This window comes from Podarcis cretensis (genome assembly GCF_951804945.1).
Source record: "Podarcis cretensis genome assembly, chromosome: Z".
Lineage (NCBI taxonomy): Eukaryota > Metazoa > Chordata > Lepidosauria > Squamata > Lacertidae > Podarcis > Podarcis cretensis.
Window position 1 is genome coordinate 8,167,111 of NC_137184.1, and position 20,035 is coordinate 8,187,145.

A 20,035-nucleotide genomic window follows, 5' to 3' on the forward strand; every position below is an offset into this window, starting at 1 on the left:
TTGAGTAGGATGTGTCAGGAGCAAGCCAGCACTAAATCACACTGAGTAAGTGAAGTTTACTCTTCATTAGAAGAAACAAGGTCTGCTCAGGAGTGCAAGGTGTAATAAGCATAGCAACTCTTCTTGGCAGGTCTTGCCCCTGTGAAGCAGTTGTGGAGACTGAAACTCCCTGCCTTCCTAGACTCCTTCCTAAGTCTCCTCCTCCCCCGGATCATTCCCAAGCAATCTGAGACTATGCTGATGTGCCTCTCTTGTCTCCTTCTGCTTCATACATCTCATGGTCCTCAGAGACCAGTGGGGAGGGAAGTTTGTCACAGCAGGAGGGGGAGACCCTCTGGCTTCTTCACCAGCCTGACTTATCTCTGTCTTTTGGCCTCCCTCCCCTCCAGCTCCTGCCTCTGCTTCCAGTTTGGGACCTCTCTCTGTCACAGATTCTCCCTGCTTACTAAACCCTATCACCTCTTCAGCTAACCACTCATCATCATTCCACCACCAATCCCTGGGCTCTGAGCCTTCTTCCCTTGGGGGTTCTCCAGCTGGTGTCTCTCACCATTCCTCTGTGTCCAGCCGGTTCATGATAGGAGCAAAGCTCAGCTCCCAACTACAGTGGCTGCCCTAGTATAGTCTGGATAGAAGTATGGGTCAATGGCATCTATGAGTTGAGTCACTGCATTTTAAGTAACTTAAGATGTTGGTTGGCCATCATAGACAGGAGTCACAGGTAGCTCTCATTCAAAAGTTCTGTCTGTAGACACAACTCACAGATTTAAACTACAGGTTAAGTGGAGTGCTGTGATTCTTTTCTATTTTGGTTTTCCCAAATCAACCTGGAACACATTGTTATCAGAGCAAAATTAGAGATTGGATGATGAGAAGGGTGGTTTAAACTCTCCTCCCCCCCTTGCCATCTTGCAGCTCAAAAGCACCCTCTCCAAATTTCTGTTTCACCAACCAGAGGCAGGTGGTAGTGAAAAAATCAGGCCACGATAGTGAAAAAAGCAGATCATGAGCTGCAAAAGGTGGTGAAAGAGTTAAGCAGGCTTCCTCCCTCCCACTCACTCACCCTAATTTTTCCTCAAACTCAGCCTGTTCAAGGTTTCTATGGTTAAAAAAAAAATAGAAAAGTGGAACAATCAGAGAAATCCACTTAATGTGCAGTTTGAGTTGGAGGTCAAATTGCATTGAGAGGCAGTAGCAATGCACAAAGCCCCCGAATGTAGGCTGGAGGCGGGAGAAAGCAGTGGGCTGTTACTGCAAGCCGCTGGAGAGCCACGAATTGTGCCAGCAGCTTTATTGAGACAGTGACTGTGCTGTTCTGGACTTCCACTGGAGTCTAATCAAAGCCCAACCTGCCTCTCTGATTTGGCTGTGTGAACTCACTGCAGTCTGAAAACCTTGTTTCCATTTGAGAGGGCGCGAGAAGAATTCTCCAAAGGACCACCAGAGAATTATATTTGAGCTTTCACATTATGTCAAAGCCACTTCTGGAAATCTAGCGGAATATACTAGAAGTGTCAGTGGTGTACAGTGAATTTTTTTGGAGATTAGTAAGGGCCAGAGGCGCCAGCTTGCAAGGTCAATTGGAGGAGTGATGTGAATGTGATGTTGCAATGTCCAGACACTGCATGCATGAGCACCACACCTCCCTCCCTAAGTCGGGTAGAAGCTTCCCGGGCTTTGAGAAGGAGGTGCCAGGGGAACACTTAGGGGATGAGCCTAGTCTCCTAGTTCACTCACTGCACACCGATGCCTGTTTACAGTTCCTGTAGTTTTCATAGCAGGATCATGGGAGAACAGAAGCAGGAATTTGTGGAAAGGATGGGGGAGTAGTCATGCTGTCCAGTGATGTTAGTTCCTGTGTCATGCCGTGCCAACTGGTGTGAATGAAATTTAGTGTGACAAGCCAGTTTATTGATCAAAAATCCACAGTTCCATAATGCAGTGGTTTTCAACCAGTGTGCTGTGGCACCCTGGGGTGCCTTGAATAATTGTCAGGGGTGCTATGGACAATTCTGGCTTCTGGCCCTCTTTGCTTCCTTCCCTCCTCTGATGCCCTCATGTCTCTGCTTCCAAAAGGCTTGAACAGCTGTTTGTTGCAGCAGCTGCCCTGGCTACAAGCCCTGCAGGTGAATAGTGCCTCTGGGGCTGGCCAGGCAGTGCTTCCCAGGCTCCTGTGGGGCAGTGTAAGAAGGCACCTCTCTTTGGGGCAGGAGGGGCAGCTCAGAGCAGCTGTCTGAAGGACTCCCAAGGAGAGGGGAGAGGAGGCTGAGGGAGCACTCCACAAGGGAGGGTGTTCCAAAAAAGGGTGCGAGGCTGCCAGCTCTGCAGGCAAGGAGTGACATAACAGGGCTCCTGAGCCCCACAGGGGTGCCACAGAAACAATGTAGTTGGTCAAGCAAGTGTTAGGAAATGGGATAGATATACCAGCATTGCAGTAGTGAAAACTAATGCAATATTCCCCAAGTCTGAATGTGCCTTCAACTTCTCCCCACCTGCCGGCCTTCTTACAAGCACCACAAGCCCTTCTCCCTGGTGATAACAAAATGCAATGAGTAGTGGGGGTTGGTCCACTAGGGCAAATAAGACACAGCCTCACTAGCTTCAGCCTGGTCTCAGCTAACACACACTACCCGCTTTCTCACTTAGTGGATGTCCCTGCCTATCAGCTTCCTCCTTCTCCTTATGGCTCATCCACTTCTGTTTGCCCCACTGCTTTCACCCAGGAAAACCCACAGTTTAGTGCTAAGTCAGAACAAACAGCTATCAGGTTTTCTGTGACAGCAGTAAAGTGAGTGTTTTCCTGGTGTAAGTGGCAGGGCAAAGGCACTTGGAGCCCTTGGAACCCTGCCTAGAAAACATGAGACATGTGGAAAACCAGAAAGAACAAAGCTTGGACAAGCCCCAAGTCTCACTGCTGCCCTTTGTAGAACTCAGGAGAGAGAAGGATGGGGACAAAGCTAGAATTAACTGACTCCATCTCTCATTGGTTCTGGATCTGCCTGTCACTGACTCTGGCTCCACCTACTGTGGATCTCCATGATTTCCACCTTCTGGTCCCCATGAGCAGCAGCCATCGCTGACTGCCAGAAGATTAAGCTTCTCAGGACTACCCTCCAAGTGGATATCTCCTTGCAGGCAAAATAAATAAATAAGCACTAACCATCTCTGTGGCCAGGACAGGCAGCTTGGACCACAGAAGGCCTCATAGCCTCCAAGTGGCATCTCTCCGACTGCTGCAGAAGCACCACAGCCTTGGCAATGGAAGCATTAAGCCATTTTAATTTGGGAAGAGGTACAGAGGAATGTTGAGGCCGGTAGTCCAAGCCAGTCAGGAGGACTATCAATCCTGGCAAAGAGAACTTGTTTTCGCTTGAGGCGCAGATTGCAAGACATAAGGAGGCAGTGAAGGAGGTTTCAAAGAGAGCTACTGAAAGCCTCCAACAGATTTAAGAATGCAGGAAATGGCCTTATACTGAGTGAAAACCATTGGTCCATCTAGCTCATTACTGTCTACACTGGCTGGCAGAGTTTCAGGCAGAAGTTTCTCCCAGCCTTATCTAGAAATGGGGATTGGACCTGGAACCTTCTGCATGCAAAGCAGATGCCTGACCAATAATACTGAGTCAGACCATTGGTCTATCTAGCTCAGTATTGTCTACACCAACTGGCAGTGACACTCCAGGATTTCAGGCAGGAGACTCTCCCACCTGGAGACCTTCCACATAGGCTCTCTATCCAATTTCTTTTTTTCCTAACTGGCTACAGAGCTGGTTTTCGAAGTAGTTTTGTCATGCTCCAGACAAGTGGCAGGGAACATCTGCATTAGAATACATTGTTTGAAGGGTAGGTTTTTCACTCACTACTACAACAATAATAATTTATTATTCATACCCCTCCCATCGGGCTTGGTTTCCCCAGCCACTCTGGGGGGCTTCCAACAAAGTATTAAAATACAGTAGTCTGTTAAACATTAAAACCTTCGCTAAACAGGGCTGCCTTCAGATGTCTTCTAAAAGTAGTTGTTCTTCTCTTTGACATCTGATGGGAGGGCATTTCACAAGCCAGGCGCCACTACCAAGAAGGCCCTCTGCCTGGTTCCATGTAACCTCACTTCTCACAGTGAGGGAACCACCAGAAGGCCCTCGGCGCTGGACCTCAGCATCCGGGAAGAACGATGGGGGTGGAGACGCTCCTTCAGGTATACTGGACTGAGGCAGTTTAGGGCTTTAAAGGTCAGCACCAACACTTTGAATTGTGCTCGGAAATGTACTGGGAGCCAATGTAGATCTTTCAAGACCAGGGTTATGTGGTCTCGGTGGCCACTCCCAGTCACCAGTCTAGCTGTCGCATTCTGGATTAGTTGCAGTTTCTCTGGAAGAGAGACATGGCTAGAAGCTTGCATTGTATTCTTTAACAGCCATCATTACCAGTGACAGAGAATTTGAAACTCACAACCCTTTCGTGACTTTTTCTTCTTAGTAAGGTGAGTATTAATTAAAAACCATTGCTTATTCCAACACACCTCAGCCCATTTGCAAATGTATCTTAATTTCATAACAATGCAAGAAGAGCCTTATTGGATTGGAAGCAGGGTCCATCAAGTCTAACTCATAATTTTATCATCCTGTTTCTGACAGTGTTCAGCCAGATGTTTCCAGGAAGTCTATAAACAGGGCATGAAGGCAAGAGTCCTACCCCAGTTTGTTTCCAGCAACACCACCAGCACCCCGCAAGATAGATAAATAACATGCAGGCATCCTTGACAGGCCATTCCTTTGTGAATCCTCACCGTTGTTTGCCCATTGACAGCACTGAGATCATACACCCAGTTAGTCTTTAGCTACAACCTGGTGATTATCAGTGTGAGGTAATACAGAGCCAGGTTAATCCATTGGTAGCACAGGTGTTCTGAATCCCTGCTGAAATATAAGAGGCCTCATCTATATTGACATTTTGCTAGCATTTGAAAATGCACCTGTTTATACAGAAATTCCTTTCATGTCTCTATCCAAATTTCTTGTCAACTGCTGTGTTAAGTGCAGTTTTAATGGGGGGGGGTTGTTGCAAATTTTAATGATTATATTTATATTTTCATGTTTGTATAACTGGTTTTTATGCTTTGCGAACTACTTAGAAGCCTATTTCAGAATTAAGAAGTATATGCATTACTTAAATTATCATTACCTCCCATGCACACCTTTTAAAGTCATCCAAGTCAGCTCCCATCTATAGTCCTAGCAGCAGCCTTAGAACTGCATCCTACAACCCAACTGTCCACTACTAAACTGCTTTCCAGGCCTGATTAGTGCCCTGGAGGTGTGGGTGATCTCCCACCCCAAGGGTGATGGGCAGTCTGACACAATTTTTGTGAGTTTGAGAAGCTCTCTGGCATGGCACACAGCAATGCTACTATAACAAAGGCATCAGCATGATTAAATTACCACAGGATTGGATTACTGCACCATGCTCTATATGGTGCTTTCATTGTACTTGATCCAGGAGCTGCAGTTAGTGCAGAATTGCTGGCAGGAGTGAGACCCTATCAGCTTAAAACACCTTTGCTCAGATACCTGCACTGGTTGCCATTCATTGGATGCAATCCCATTTTATGCACTCATCATCTCTTTCTTTCTACACTCTTCAAAGGTTGGGGACCAGATTCTGGAGGTGAATGGCCACAGCTTCCTCAGCATCCCCCATGATGAGGCAGTAAAGCTGCTCAAGTCTTCACGTCACCTCATAATGACTGTCAAAGACATTGGAAGACTGCCTCATGCTCGGACCACTGTAGACGAGACCAAGTGGATCACCAGTTCCCAAATTGGTGAGACGGCAGTCAACTTGGCAGGGTTTGTATCTTTTTACCAAGGCTTTTCCATTCTTCTGTGGTTGCTAAGACTGTCTCTTAATTTCCATATTCATAAAAGTCTTGGCAGAGAGAGATGGCTGAAGACATTTTGATGCCTGAGGCAAGGAACAAGCTGCCCACCCACTCCACCCAACCCCAATTAAAAATAAAGAAGCTGGTTGAACTGGCACTTTAAACTTATCCCAAACTATTAACTGAGATATTTTATGGGAAGCAGTTTGTGAATGACATCAAATAAATAAATAACCATATAGGATTCAACAGCTTCATGGAGGATAAGCTATCCAAGTCTACTAGCCACTACGACTATGTTCTATATCCACCATCAGAAGTCACATTCCTCTGTATTCCAGTTGCTGGTCATCACAGATGGGGGAAGTGCTCTTGTCCTGCTAGTAGGCTTCCCATTGGGGCATCTGGTTGGCCTCTGTAAGAACTGGGTGCTGGGCTAGGTAGGCCATTTGACATACCCAGCAGCCAGACTCTTCTTATGTTCTACCTCTTTCTACCTCTCCTGATGGAAGCAGCGTGCCTATGGCAATCACAACTGGAAAAAGTGCTGTTGCACTCAGTTCCTGCTTTTGGGCTTCCCATAGCAGGGTCATCTCACCCATGAGGCAACTGCCACATGTGGCAGGGTCCACAGGGGAAGCAGATCCTGATGTAGATCTTTATTCTCTCCTTGTTCATGATGTAGGACTTTACTCACCCCTTCTTCCATTGAGGTGGTAGCATCATTTTGTGGTTCGTCTCAGGAACCAAAATGTCATCAGTTGGCCCTGTCCTATAGGTTGGTCACTGGGAGAACTTGATGCTGAGCTATGATGCCCTTTGGCCTGATCCAGAAGGGCTCTAATTATGTTCTTTAGACAGTCTTCTTCTGAGGGCAGCACCACCAAGTGTGCTTGAAAGGTGACAAGACTGAGAGAAGGACCCAGTGCTATTTTTCTAGAGAAAGAGGTGGTGGAACTCACCACGCACGATTCCCTTGTTCTCTTATAATGGCAATGGTGCCCATCTGAGAGGTGCCAGAACTGAGTTCCTGTGAGTTCTAGCTGGGGGAAAATGCCCTAGAAGGGCCTCCCCTGAAGATCTCAAAACCCATCACAGGAAAGTTCTCATTCTGCCTAATTGTAGGTGGGTGGCCCTGTGGCAGGTTCTTTAATAGGACAAAGGCCCTGTTCTCTCAAATCTTGATGTTCAGGTGTTAGGATGTAAGTTTCTTGGTTCATCTGCATGTTGTGGTGGTTGTTTTAGAAAGATCAAGCCTTCAGTGATGACCTTCAAATGCAAATACAGTGGTACCTCGGTTTACAAACTTAATCTGTTCTGGAAGTCCGTTCTTAAACCGAAACCATTCTTAAACCAAGGCACACTTTCCCTAATGAGGCCTCCAGCTGCTGGTGCCCTTCCACCATTTGGCCTCCATTCTTAGACTGAGGTAAAGTTCGCAAACCGGGACACTACTTCCAGTTTTGTGCAGTTCATAAACCAAATAGTTCGTAAACAGGGTTGTTCTTAAACGGAGGTACCACTGTACTACAAATGTTTAAAACCCAGATTCTGGGAACATTGCCAAATTTGTGCAGAATTTCATTTCAGCTGGATCAAAGAAGTGGGGGAAATCACACACAGCTTTTCAGAAAAGCTTTCCAGAGCCATCTGAACAGGGACAAATGTTTTTGCCCTATTTGTGTGTGTATGTGTGTTGAAGTAATTGAGATACATTCCCTGACTTGCCACATTCTGAGGGAGGTTTCATTACTCCTTGTAGTGCATGAAGAAATATACTATTAACTCGCTGCTTCAGCAATGTGGGGATACATCCACTTCCCATGTTGGCAACGCTGCTTTGTTTGCCTCAGTAATGTCATCAAATGCTGTTAGCTACATAGCATCAGAACAGCATCTCATTCATCGTATGATCCCTAATTGGCTGGGATCACACAGCAAGAGAGGGAAATGGTGTTGGATAAATGAATGGTGTTGTCCCATAGCATTGTATCTAATGCTAGTCTTAGGTCTCATCTGCACTATATATTTAAAGCAACACTGATGGTTGGATGGCACCTTTTACGCCTCCTTCTGGCAACTCCTGCAGCCCAGATGGTGCCAAATGTATTGCTCTGCTTTCTTTTGGACCATTATCAGTGAGACTGAGAGGGTGGTCTTGTCCTCTGGGCGGCCCAGGACCTCCATACACACTGCCCAGACATGTGCTTCTGCGAGGTCACTTCAGTGCTGCTAACACAGCAAAAACAACACAGGAGGCAGCAGTTATGAGTTTCTGGTCTCTGCAGCCACAGCAGGTGTGGTGGTTCTCCAGCTGTTTGACTCCACTTCCACAGGCACACTTCATTGTGTCTCAAGACAGATAGATGCCAACATACTACTTTAAAATGTCATGGCTTCCCCCAAATATCCTGGGAACTGTTAAGGTTTAACAGTCTATCCCTCTTTCCAGAGAATTCTGTGAATTAAAGCTTTGAGAGGGGAACAGAAAGTCTTCTAACAGCTCTTAGCACCCTTAAAATACAGGTCCCAGAATTCTTTAGGGAAAGTCATGACTGTTTAAATTTGTATCACACTGTTTTAAAGTTAGGGTGCCGATGTGTCCGTACTCAAAATAGGCCTACATGGCCTCCATCATTTCTCCAATGAAAATAAAAAAATAAGGATGTCCTATTCCATCATCATCATCATCATTATTAATACCCTGTCCATCTGCATTGCCCCAGCCACTCTGGGAGACTTCCAACATATATAAAAACATAATAAAACATTAAACATTAAAAAAAACTCCCCTATACAGGACTGCCTTTAGGCGGTTTCTAAAGGTTGTATAGTTACATATCTCCTTGACTTGGGGGTCACATAACTCCATGTCCTTTAACACTTATCTGATGGAAATAGAGATAGCCTAAAAAAAAAAGTGGGACATTCCAGGATCAAATCTGAAACCAGGATGGCTTCTGTACATCCAGGACTTTTCCTGCAAAATAGGGACACTCAGAAGGTCTTGATCTATCAAAAATAATGGGCCTGTCTGACTTACAGTCATTAATTTCAATGGACCTACTACTAGTAGAATGAGTGAAAACTAACTGCCACCCTAATTTGTGGCACAAATTTCGCCACAGGTAAAAGGAAAATAATAACCAAAGAAAGACACACCATTCTTTTCACTTTCAATTTCTTTTTTTGAGGCTTAGTAGCTAAGATCTCTTTTTACCTAGATTTTGTACTCCCAGTTGGTACTCCCATTAGTTGGTGCTAATGATGACTGTTTTTACTCTAGGGTCTCTGGAGATCACACAGCAGAGGGGATAGCAAAGGTAAGAGACATCCAGGCTCAGAAAGCAGGTCAAAGGATTGCTTTTGAAATGTTGTTTGGACTTTGCAGAAGTTTGAAGCAACTCATGAAAGCTGCCCAAAGCAAAATCTGTTCCCACTAGTGTAGGGATGGGTAACTGGACTTGTCCATTGTCCATGGGTCACTTTTGACAGGTGAGCAGGGCCACCAACCTGTCAACCCCATGGTGTCATTTGATGATTCTTCCTTTGCAGACCAGGCTTCAATTTAAGTTGAGGCTCCAAAAATTCCTGTTGAAAGCAGGGCTTGCTGAATGTAAATAACACTGAATACAAGCCTCACTGCCAAGGAATGATGAGGAGCAGTAATTATTCCTTGGTAGCCATGGTTGGCCTGGACAGGCTTCACCTGTCACACATCTGATGTTGCATGGTGTCAAGTGAGTGAAAGGTGTGTGTGCCCATGGGTGAAACTGGCCAGCCTAATTCCTAACCCCTGTGAAAGAGATAAAATCAAATCAGCTGGTAGGGGGAAGCTAATAACCATCAGGGTCACAACAGACATGAAGCAGGAACTTAACCTTTTCAACCTCTGTTAAGGTCCTGCATAAAAAAAAACCCTTTTTAAGTTCCTATTTGCAAAAGGAGATGTGTGGCATCATTCTCACAGATTTAATCTTCCCTTTTTCTTTTGAGATGGGAGCCAGGAAAGAGAGTTGGAAATAAGAAACAGGCAAAAGCATGTGATGCAGAGGGAGGGAGAGAATGACCAGGAGCATTGGACAGGGTGGAATCCCATCTGCAGTATTGGTTTATTGCCCACATTTTATAGACTCGGGACTTCAATCTAATTGAAGTCATGGCTGGGGTTTTTTACAGGACCTTGCAGAGAATTGAGAATTAGTTATTAGTTACTCTGAAGCATGAGAGGCAGCAATCAAGTGCATCCGTGCCTCCATTTTGTATAAACCATGGGGACTTTTCACATGAACACTATGAATTGCACACACATGGCTGCTTTAAACACACACAAACATGACAACTGAGTCAACAGCTTCTGCCTGGTGGTGCCAGATCACAGCTCCTAACCCAGACTTCCATGCAGGATGCCCTGTCACCACCTTTGCAGAGGACAGTCCTCTATCTGATTGTTTGAAGGACTGTCCTGGTCCAAGTCCAGACCCATATACAGAAAGAACAGAAGGGACCTGGTGGTCTCCCATCCAGAGTGAACACGTTGACAGCAGCCCCACAGATTACCTGAAGGGAATGTGTGGAGAGTCTCCAGGGGCAGACAGAGACACCTGGAGAGCCACATATGGCCCCTGGGCCTGAGGTTCCCCATCCCTGCTTTAGGTTGTGACTTTCATATGCAGGGGGAGGACACCCAATGCCCCCCCCCTTAGAATGATTGTAGGTAAGAAAGCTATCATCTGGAGTCCAGCTTGGGGCAGGCTGATTTGTAGGGCAGTGCACTGCTCCCTCTAATGATTCAACCTCCACTGTTGTCTCTTCTTCCAAAGGCTCTGCTTTCTATTTACAGAGAGGGTGGCATCTCCACGGGGAAGAATTCCAATATGCAGTCTCCATCTGTAACTTAAAATAGAGCATTCCAGGAAGTGATTTACCACATGGTTCTACTGACTGTGTAAACTGGCCTTCTGGGAACTGAGATGTGTGTCTGTGCACTTATCACAAAAGAAGCCTGGTCCTTGGGTTTTCTTCTCTCATTGCTGTAGGCAGCAAAAAGTAAATCAGTGCTTATCACTGTCCTCCTGCAGAGCTTTCGAACCTGCGTCATCAGGAGCCGGTCCAATTCCCTGGAGCTGCATCGTGCCCCAAACAATTGTGTGAGATTCCAATTGCGCCAGTGGTGTCAGTTGCAGCAGGGCATTCCTCATTTCTTAAAAATGGAAATGAGCTGCTAAGTTCTGCAGGTGGCTTTTGCTGATAAAAAGATTTACAAGGGTCTCTCTTCAGTGTGTTGACTGCCGTTGCAGCTTGCCAGAGCCAACTCTGTTGCTGCCTCCAGGGCGGAAGTTATTGCAAACAGTTAGCATGCCGTGATGTGTTAGGAGAAAATGTCTGTTCACGAAAACATTTGTCATGTTTGGAATCGCTCTGAAGAATTTGGCTGTAATGTTAAACTTGCTCATGTGGGAGTAAGGCCCATTCAACTCAATAGGTCTTACTTCTGAGTTATAGGGATGGGAACGGAATTAGATTTTTCTTGCAGCTGAATGAGAAACTACCTAATTTACACTTCCCAGATCAATATGTGAAGAGATAATACAAGTGTCCTTTGTAATTTGTACTTCTCCAGGTTTTGTGATGCGGTTCTTCAACCGATGTATACAAAAAGCCACGTGTTATGGAGAAATATGCCTTAAAATGCATGGTATTTTGGAAAATAACATACAGATATATTAGAGGAAATTACTTGCAAAATGTGTTTAGTCAAACTGGCATGGAACAATGTGTTCATGATGAGAAATTTGTTAAAGAATTTTTAAAATGCTAAAGAATTTTTCACGAGGATTTTTTAATACAATCATACCTCATGTTACGTTTGCTTCAGGTTGAGCGTTTTCAGGTTGCGTCCTGCAGCGACCTGGAAGTACTGGAAAGGGTTACTTCCGGGTTTCATCACTCGTGCATGCATAGACGGGCAAAATGACATCATGCACATGCGCAGAAGCGGTGAATCGCGATCTGTGCACACGCAGACGTGGGTTGTGTTCCTTTCAGGTTGCGAACGGATCCCGTTCGCAACCAGAGGTACCACTGTACATATAATTACAACTTTCTGAAGCAATGTAGGGAACTGGATATAAAGTTGGAAAAATGACGTGCAGAAATTGAAATTCCCCAGTTCATCCATTTCAGGGCTAACCCTTCTAAAGGTGATCTGGACATGACTTTCCAAGAGATTGATTGCAACATGTTGTGCCTTTTTGAGAAGTAATTCAGATGTTCAGGGAGAAAGCTGAAATAGCTCTAGTGGTATATAATAAATAATCAGGACAGTTAAAAGAAAGCACTTCTTCATGCAGCAGATAATTAAACTTTGGAACTCTCTCCCACAGGATGGCTACAAACTTCAATGACTTAAAAAGGAGGATTAGGAAAATTCTCTCAATTTTCCACTTCTTCACAACAGTCAGGCAATATTTCATGTCCACATATCATGTTTGGGCCACACTAAGCTTTTTATGGGGGGGGGGCCTTGCCCTTTAGGGTCCTCCCTAAACCAACTGATGCCTCTTTCGTGCATGGATCCAATAACTGATGAGGAGTTCGCTATTAGTACATTGGACTGTTCTGTGATCCTCCATTGATCTTTCTAATTTTGGTCACTAGAGTCTGACCTCCCTTGAAGCAACAGCACTGTTGTGTGCTACCCCAATCTCTGAGCGCTGTGAGATTCCACGGTTCCAAGCTCTTACTCAGGGTTTGGTTTCCTCAGAATGAGGGACAGCAGACAGTGGCATCTTTATAATATATGGTTTATTTACACATATATACAATCTGAGTTTGTGATGGAGGGGCTTACAGTATTAACACCCAAAGAAGGTCTTGCTACTCCCATAACCACATATTTGGATTCCAGCAGAAATCAGGCGTGGTTCTGACTCCCTGGCTTCCCATCCTGCAACTTTTTTCTAATTTCCAGCTTATGCACCTCAGCTCTGACCTTTGTCTTTCTAACTACCAGTGAGCTGAAGGAGGGAGCTCCACCCATTTGCAGTCTAGCACAGAGCCACTTCCTTTGTTACCTTAAGGGTCCATTCTTAGAGGACCAAGAAACTCATTTGGCTCTCCAGCAATTTGAATCCAGGAAACTGAAGGGACTCTGGCATACAGCCTAACACACACACACACACACACACCAAACTCACAACGGTGCCTATCCCATCTTTTCAACCTCAGCAGCAGTTGCGACTTTGTACTCAAGCAACAAAAGAGAAGGAACCACACCAATGGGAGTGGGTTGGAAGGGGAGAGTGCCAGAAGCAAATCCATTAGGTGCAATTATACTTTCATGAATTATTCCTCACATGTTCTGAGTATCTTTCCCAAGGGAAATTATTCAGTAGTGAAATAGATGCAAAGTCTGTGTCTCCTTTCATAAATATTCCTCTTAGGAACAAAAGAAGCTGTCTTCTACTGTATCAGACCATTGATCCTTCTTGCCTACACTGACTGGCAGGGGCTTCCAGGATTCTAGACAGTTGACCTTCCCAGCCTTAACTGGTGATGCCTGGGATTGAAACTGCTGCCTTGTGCATGCAGGGCAAGCACCCTGCTGCTGAACTACAACCCTTCCCCTCATTATTTCAGAGAGTACCAAGGAATAATTGCTAGGGAGCAACAGGGGAAGATGGCTTTGAGAAAGGATTAGAACACAGGGAAATCTTCTATAAAATATATTATACCAAATGGAGCCTCCAGGTTTTGAGGTGCTCTACCAGGGATTGCCACCTTCTCTGGGTTGGAACAATGGCAGGATTAATAGAATTTCAGGGGTGCTTGTAGGCATCCAAATATATCCCTCCTCCCAGTGCATCCTGAACAGATGACTCTCCAGCCTCCAGCAAGGGACAACCACCCCTCTAAGGAAATTGGGTCTCTAGCCAAACTGCTCACTCCACCAAGAAGTTTCTCTTCATAGTCAGCCGCAGTCTTCTCTCTTGCAGCCTAAGGCTATGAGATCTAGTTTTGCCTTTTTTGGGCAGCAGTGGAGAGCACGCTTCTCTTTTATGTGACTGGAATGTTTAATTCAGGGGTCAGCAAACTTTTTCAGCAGGGGGCCGGTCCACTGTCCCTCAGACCTTGTGGCGGCCAGACCATATTTTCTTTGGAGGAAAAATATGAACGAATTCCTATGCCCGACAAAGAACCCAGAGATGCATTTTAAATAAAAGGGCACATTCTACTCATGTAAAAACACCAGGCAGGCCCCACAAAGAACCCAGAGATGCATTTTAAATAAAAGGGCACATTCTACTCATGTAAAAACATGCTGATTCCTGGACCGTCCACGGGCCGGATTGAGAAGGTGATGGGGCTTCATCTGGCCCCGGGGCCTTAGTTTGCCTACCCATGGCTTAATTGAACTCAAATCCTGCCTTTAGCTTGCCTGGTAGGAGGACAGATAGGGACATGAGGGTATGTGGGAAAACTAGTCTATTGTACGAAGGGAAAATTTGCATCCTTTGCTCTGCCCACTTTTGCCTGGGCTCTGCCCACCACTGGCACATGGCCACTAGAAGGCTGGCTTGATGAGGATTAGCCCCACCTCCAGAGGAAAAACACTCTCCACTCCGAGGGATGTAAGAAGCCTGCGATTTCCATTCTGACCTGTATTCACCACAATCAACGCTGTTTCCATTCTGCTGCTCTATGGTTTCCCCTAGAAACAGTATGTTAATCATCTCAATATCCACTATTTAACTGAAGCTATGTAAGTTACAGAATTATGTAGCTATTTATGTTACATATATATCAATTTCAAACATTGAAACAATGTTGAAAACATCATTCATTACATATTTGCAGGCTTAATACTGAGGTGAATGAATACTGATTGCATTCACTTGAACAATTTCTGTTCCTAACCACAGAGAAACATGCAAACTGCAGCAGTTCCCGCTGCTTCCATTTTGGTTTTTGTCAGAATTCTCATTCTCTAGACACCACACATGGCCCCCAAAAGCTTGCCCAGAAGGGAATGTGGCCCCCTAAATGGAAATGCATTCCCTATTCCTACTTAAAATGAATCGGGCTGCCATCATCAGGGGTCTTATGGAATCCTGGCTAGGAACAAGAAAGGGACCTTCTCCTCAATCAGACTCAAGTGTTAACAATTGCTGATTATTCCAAGGGCCAAAAGATTCCCCACCAGCAGGCCACCTACTCTGAAACCTTTTGAGAGCAACTGGCTTGATTTTAATGGAGGAACGCTTTACAATTACAGCTCCTAGCTCAATGTCTGCTAGCCACTCTCCTACATTTCCCACTGATTCTATTCCTCTGTCTGCAGCTGATGAAGGTTCTTTGCCCATTTTTATATTTAAAGAACAGCCTAAAAATCAAGGCATAATGCAAAAATAAAATTATGCAAAGGTTCTAATTTTAAAGTGAAGAGACTCTCCCAGACACTTGAATGCAAGGCAGGATAATGAACCATCTATTTTTGGAGTTTGGACATGGTATGAGATGGCAAAGAGACTTGTATGGGAGGGGCGGAGTAGTAGCTTGGTGGCAGAGTGCATCTGCTGATATTAAATCATCCTGGGTATCAAATGCATTAAAGGGCAGGAGAGAATGCACAGACTACTTCAGGGCCCAGCACACAAGTCAGCATTTCTGGGGCAGGATTAGCTCATGTGTTCCCATTAGTCCAGTACACATGCATACAAAAAATGCATGAATAAGGCCTTACTTGGGAAACTGGTCCCATTTTAATGGATGAGGGTTCTCATTGTCCCCCGCTCCTCCAGCAATGCCTTTTGAGTAATACCATATTATGATGTATGGACGCTTCAAATGAGGCAGAGGGTGAGGGACATGAAAGCAAGAAACTGGGTGGAGGAAAGCTACCTTCAACCCTATGTTTCCCAGCAAACTCCACCCCCCAAAAAGACAATGCTGTATTAGAAACAACAGTCTTCTTTCTCTTATGCAAAGAATGGAATTTATCTTCAATCTGGAGCACACACATGGCTCACCTGAAACCTTATGCTTATGTTAATCCTACTCAGATAGATCCATTGGAAATAATGGGCATGGATTGCATAGGCTCCTTAATTTCAATGAATCTTCTCTGAGTAATACTAAGTTGGCATCAACCCAAAGAAAGGGTGATGTTATTCTTCAATTATGTTATTTTCTTCATGTACAAATTCATAAGTGGCATTGGTCAAATAACCAATGGACTAAGATTTCTGCAGTCAGGTGATGGTGGCCCTGAAAAGTTCATTTCCCTTAATGCTCTTTCTCCTCCTCCCACTCCCAGCCATCTTTTTACAGAGGTCTGGCAGGATCCCAGGTAACCCTGAGCAGCTTGGTGAACCAAAGCCGTGTGATGCTAGAGGAGCAAGCACGTCATCTCCTGAATGAACCTGAGCGATCCACCATGGGCTATTACCTGGATGAGTACAAGGAGAACAACATTCCAGTCGATGCCCTTGTCATGGCTCTGTTTGAACTGCTCAACACTCACGCCAAGGTTAGATGGGAGAGGTCCAGTCGCAAGGGTGGGGGTGGAATAATGAGCTAATCAGGGTTCTGGTAGGGGTTTCCAGCTTTTTCTTGACTTTCTGCTATGCGTGTTTACACACTGCATTGAGCAAGGGGAAACAGGGTTTGCTTGCATACATGGGTTCCAACAAAACTTGCATCTGCTTGCATCTTCAGCTCATATCCGCTCACAGATTCCATCCATGAAATCAGGAATCCTTGTGAATAGTCAGGGTCCCTGATTGTGCTTATACAGTTTATTCTCAGACAGTTGGCATAGACATAGGTTCATTGTGTGAAATGAACGTAGTGGTGGGCTATGGGCTTACAACTACCCTCCCCCCATGTGTTCAGTCTAACATGGGATCAACCCTCCTATGCCCACACAATCAAGACAGAGCATGAGAAAGGAGTGAGGAGGTTCCTGCTATGCATGCAGAAAACCAACTGTGTAGATGGTCCTAGGGCACAGCTCTGAATAAATTATTCAATGGAAATAGCATTGCCAATTTCTTTATATCTGATAAGGTGCTCCTGTGTAATCTGTTGCTGCCAGACAGGCAGAAATGGAGACGGCCAATGATAGTTTGCTGCTGCCCCATGTGGTGAGTTAGTGGAATTGCAGTCCAGAGCATTGCCTAGGTCAGGGGTCAGCAAACTTTTTCAGCAGGGGACCGGTCCACTGTCCCTCAGACCTTGTGGGGGGCTGGACTATATTTTGAAGGGGGGGGTTGAACAAATTCCTATGCCCCACAAGTAACCCAGAGATGCATTTTAAATAAAAGGACACATTCTACTCATGTAAAAACACACTGATTCCTGGACCATCCGCCAGCTGGTTTGAGAAGGCGATTGGGCCAGATCCAGCCCCCAGGCCTTAGTTTGCCTACCCATAGCCTAGGTCCTAGACCAGCTATGGCCAAACTTGGCCCTCCAGCTGTTTAGGGACTACAATTCCCATCATCCCTGACCACTGGTCCTGTTAGCTAGAGATGATGGGAGTTGTAGTCCCAAAACAGCTGGAGGGCCAAGTTTGGCCATCACTGCCCTAGGCAGTAGCTACATGAGTGACCCTACCAATCCTGGCTACCCATTGGTTCTCCCTGAACCAGAAGGGTTATGAAGGCTGGAAATGTAATGAGATTGAAGGTACATTCTTTCACCTTTGGTGGACATGCCCAAGGATTATGATATTCTGGGAGATGATTTATAACGAAATGAAAAAGGTATTCAAATATACCTTCCTGAAGAAACCAGAGGCCTTTCTCCTGGGCATGGTCGGCCAATTGGTGCCAAAGAAGGATAGAACATTTTTCATGTATGCAACAACAGCAGCAAGAGTACTCATCGCGAAGTATTGGAAGACACAAGATTTACCCACCCGGGAAGAATGGCAGATGAAGTTGATGGACTATATGGAACTGGCGGAAATGACTGGCAGAATCCGAGACCAGGGAGAAGAGTCGGTGGAAGAAGACTGCAAAAAGTTTAAAGATTATTTATGGAAATACTGTAAAATTAATGAATGTTAGAAAAATGTTGGAATGAAGTTATATGGCTTTAGTAGAAATGCTATAAGGAATTAAGTATAAGCAGATTAATAGAGTATTAAAGGAAAAATAAGGTTAGAATGTGCTAAGATAATTATAGGATAGAAAACAGAGGAAGATGGAAAGGAATTGCTGAAACAATTAACAGAAGTGGAATACAAAAAGGGAGGTGTGAGGAGGTCGCGGAAATAAGTGAATGAAAGATAAGATACTTAAATTATTTGATGTGTTTTAAACTGTTTTTGTTTTGTTTTGTTAGTTTAATGTGTTAGTGTTATGTAGTGTTTTTGTATTGTATTGTATTCTTCTTTTTTGTAGTGTTTAAATTGTTGGAAAAGTAATAAATATTATTTTTTTAAAAAACAAACAGAAGGGTTATGAAGGCTTCCAGATGAAGCTGAAACTTTTTCTGAGCAACAGCACTTTCTACCCTGTGTTGGGTACTTTCTACCTATTACACAAAACAAGTGAAGACCTTTAGAGGGCTTATAGATAAGGTAATAGGTAGAAAGTACCCAACACAGGGTAGAAAGTGCTGTTGCTCAGAAAAAGTTTCAGCTTCATCTGGAAGCCTTCATAACCCTTCTGTTTGTTTTTTAAAAAAATAATATTTTCCAGCCAAGTAATGTTTACAAAAATACATCAAAATTCAGATGTAGCAGAAAATAACATACAAAAGTGCAGTATTTTAGGGGAAATTGCTCGCAAAAATGTGTATATTAGGAAAAAATTAGCCCTAAAATGTTCATGAATTTTCATGAGGTATACACACACACACACACACACACACACACACATATGGAAATGTAGAACACTGAAATTAAGATTGGAAAAATAACAATCAAACAGATGCACCCATCCCTCCCAACCTTGGGTCAACAAGTTGCTTGGAGTGAACAGCCAGTCAAGTGGTTATCTGACCTTTACATACTTGTATTATCTAATTGAAGAAGTTATCTTGCCCAGGTATGGGGAACATTTTCCAGCCTGAGGACTGCATTCACTGATGGGAAACCTTTCAGGTTCCATGTTCCATTGATGGACGTGGCCAAAGGACTAAGTCAATGGAGCAATGGTTGTGATTCATATTTTTGACCAGTGGGCTACCTTTCAACCACAGAAAAGTCAGAAGGATCTATACACATGCACTCCTCTCTCAACCCTGGCAAGCGAGAGGAATTAACAGAATTCAGGGACACATTCCAAACAGGCATAGCACTTGAGAAGGATGTGAGGCAGAGTCAGTGAGAGGTATGGCATGGTGAGAGTACTGAGGGCCAGATAGAGAGGACTGAAGAGCCAATTTTGGCACCTGGGCCTGAGGTTGCCCACCCATGTTATAGCAAATCAATCAATTATTTATTGTGCTTCACTAAAGGCCATTATAAATTCAATTACAGATCCAGCAAGTCAATTAAAACCTGTTAAAAGAAATCCAGAGATATGGATTTACAGTCAGTCAAGTTAATGAATTGCCTGCACAGTCTACAGCATTGTCTTTTATATAGCTAGCATGAATACTTTTAGCAGCTTTAGCAAATAGGACTGTTTTGTATGTGACAAACAGATCACAGTCAGATAATAACCAACATATTTTCACTTCAGGGTTCTGTCCCTGTAGTGGTGCCAGCATCTGTTCCAAAAATCTATTTCTGGGATTTTGATAGAGCTAACAATGGAGTATATAATGAGGGAGAGCTTCTACTTCACCTACCCCACAATTACAAAGTCTTAAATGCATTTTAGTACAAAGTCTTAAACATTTTTATATCTTCCATCTAAGGCATTGTTTGAAAACGGAGAGCTGTAAATGCAGTTCTCAGGAAGGCAAAAGTAAGTGACTGCAAGTATTGATCTCTGGTGTGGTTAGATTTCAGCAAATAGTACCAATGGGAGAATTTTGAGATGGGGTAGAGATAAATCTTGCTTGTTATTCTGTTTATGAATCCAGTCCCTGAGCAATCATTTAACCCCAGGGATTACAAAAATATCTGTTGTACACGTCTTGTACTAACTTGGCCCAAACACCCTTCTTCCATTGTTCCTCCAGGCAGAGTCTAGG

The 20,035-nt window shown here is 44.4% G+C and overlaps 1 protein-coding gene across 3 annotated transcripts in view; it reads left to right on the top strand.

The window, feature by feature from the left end:
- WHRN (whirlin) overlaps positions 1–20,035 on the top strand; it is a 123,340-nt gene that overhangs the window by 77,681 nt on the left and 25,624 nt on the right. For all 3 annotated transcript variants that reach the window (XM_079962017.1, XM_079962015.1, XM_079962016.1), the window contains exons 4-6: positions 5,647–5,849; positions 9,168–9,204; positions 16,200–16,412. In XM_079962017.1, the coding sequence (XP_079818143.1) occupies positions 5,647–5,849; positions 9,168–9,204; positions 16,200–16,412 (453 nt within the window). The remainder of the gene's footprint in view (positions 1–5,646; positions 5,850–9,167; positions 9,205–16,199; positions 16,413–20,035) is intronic.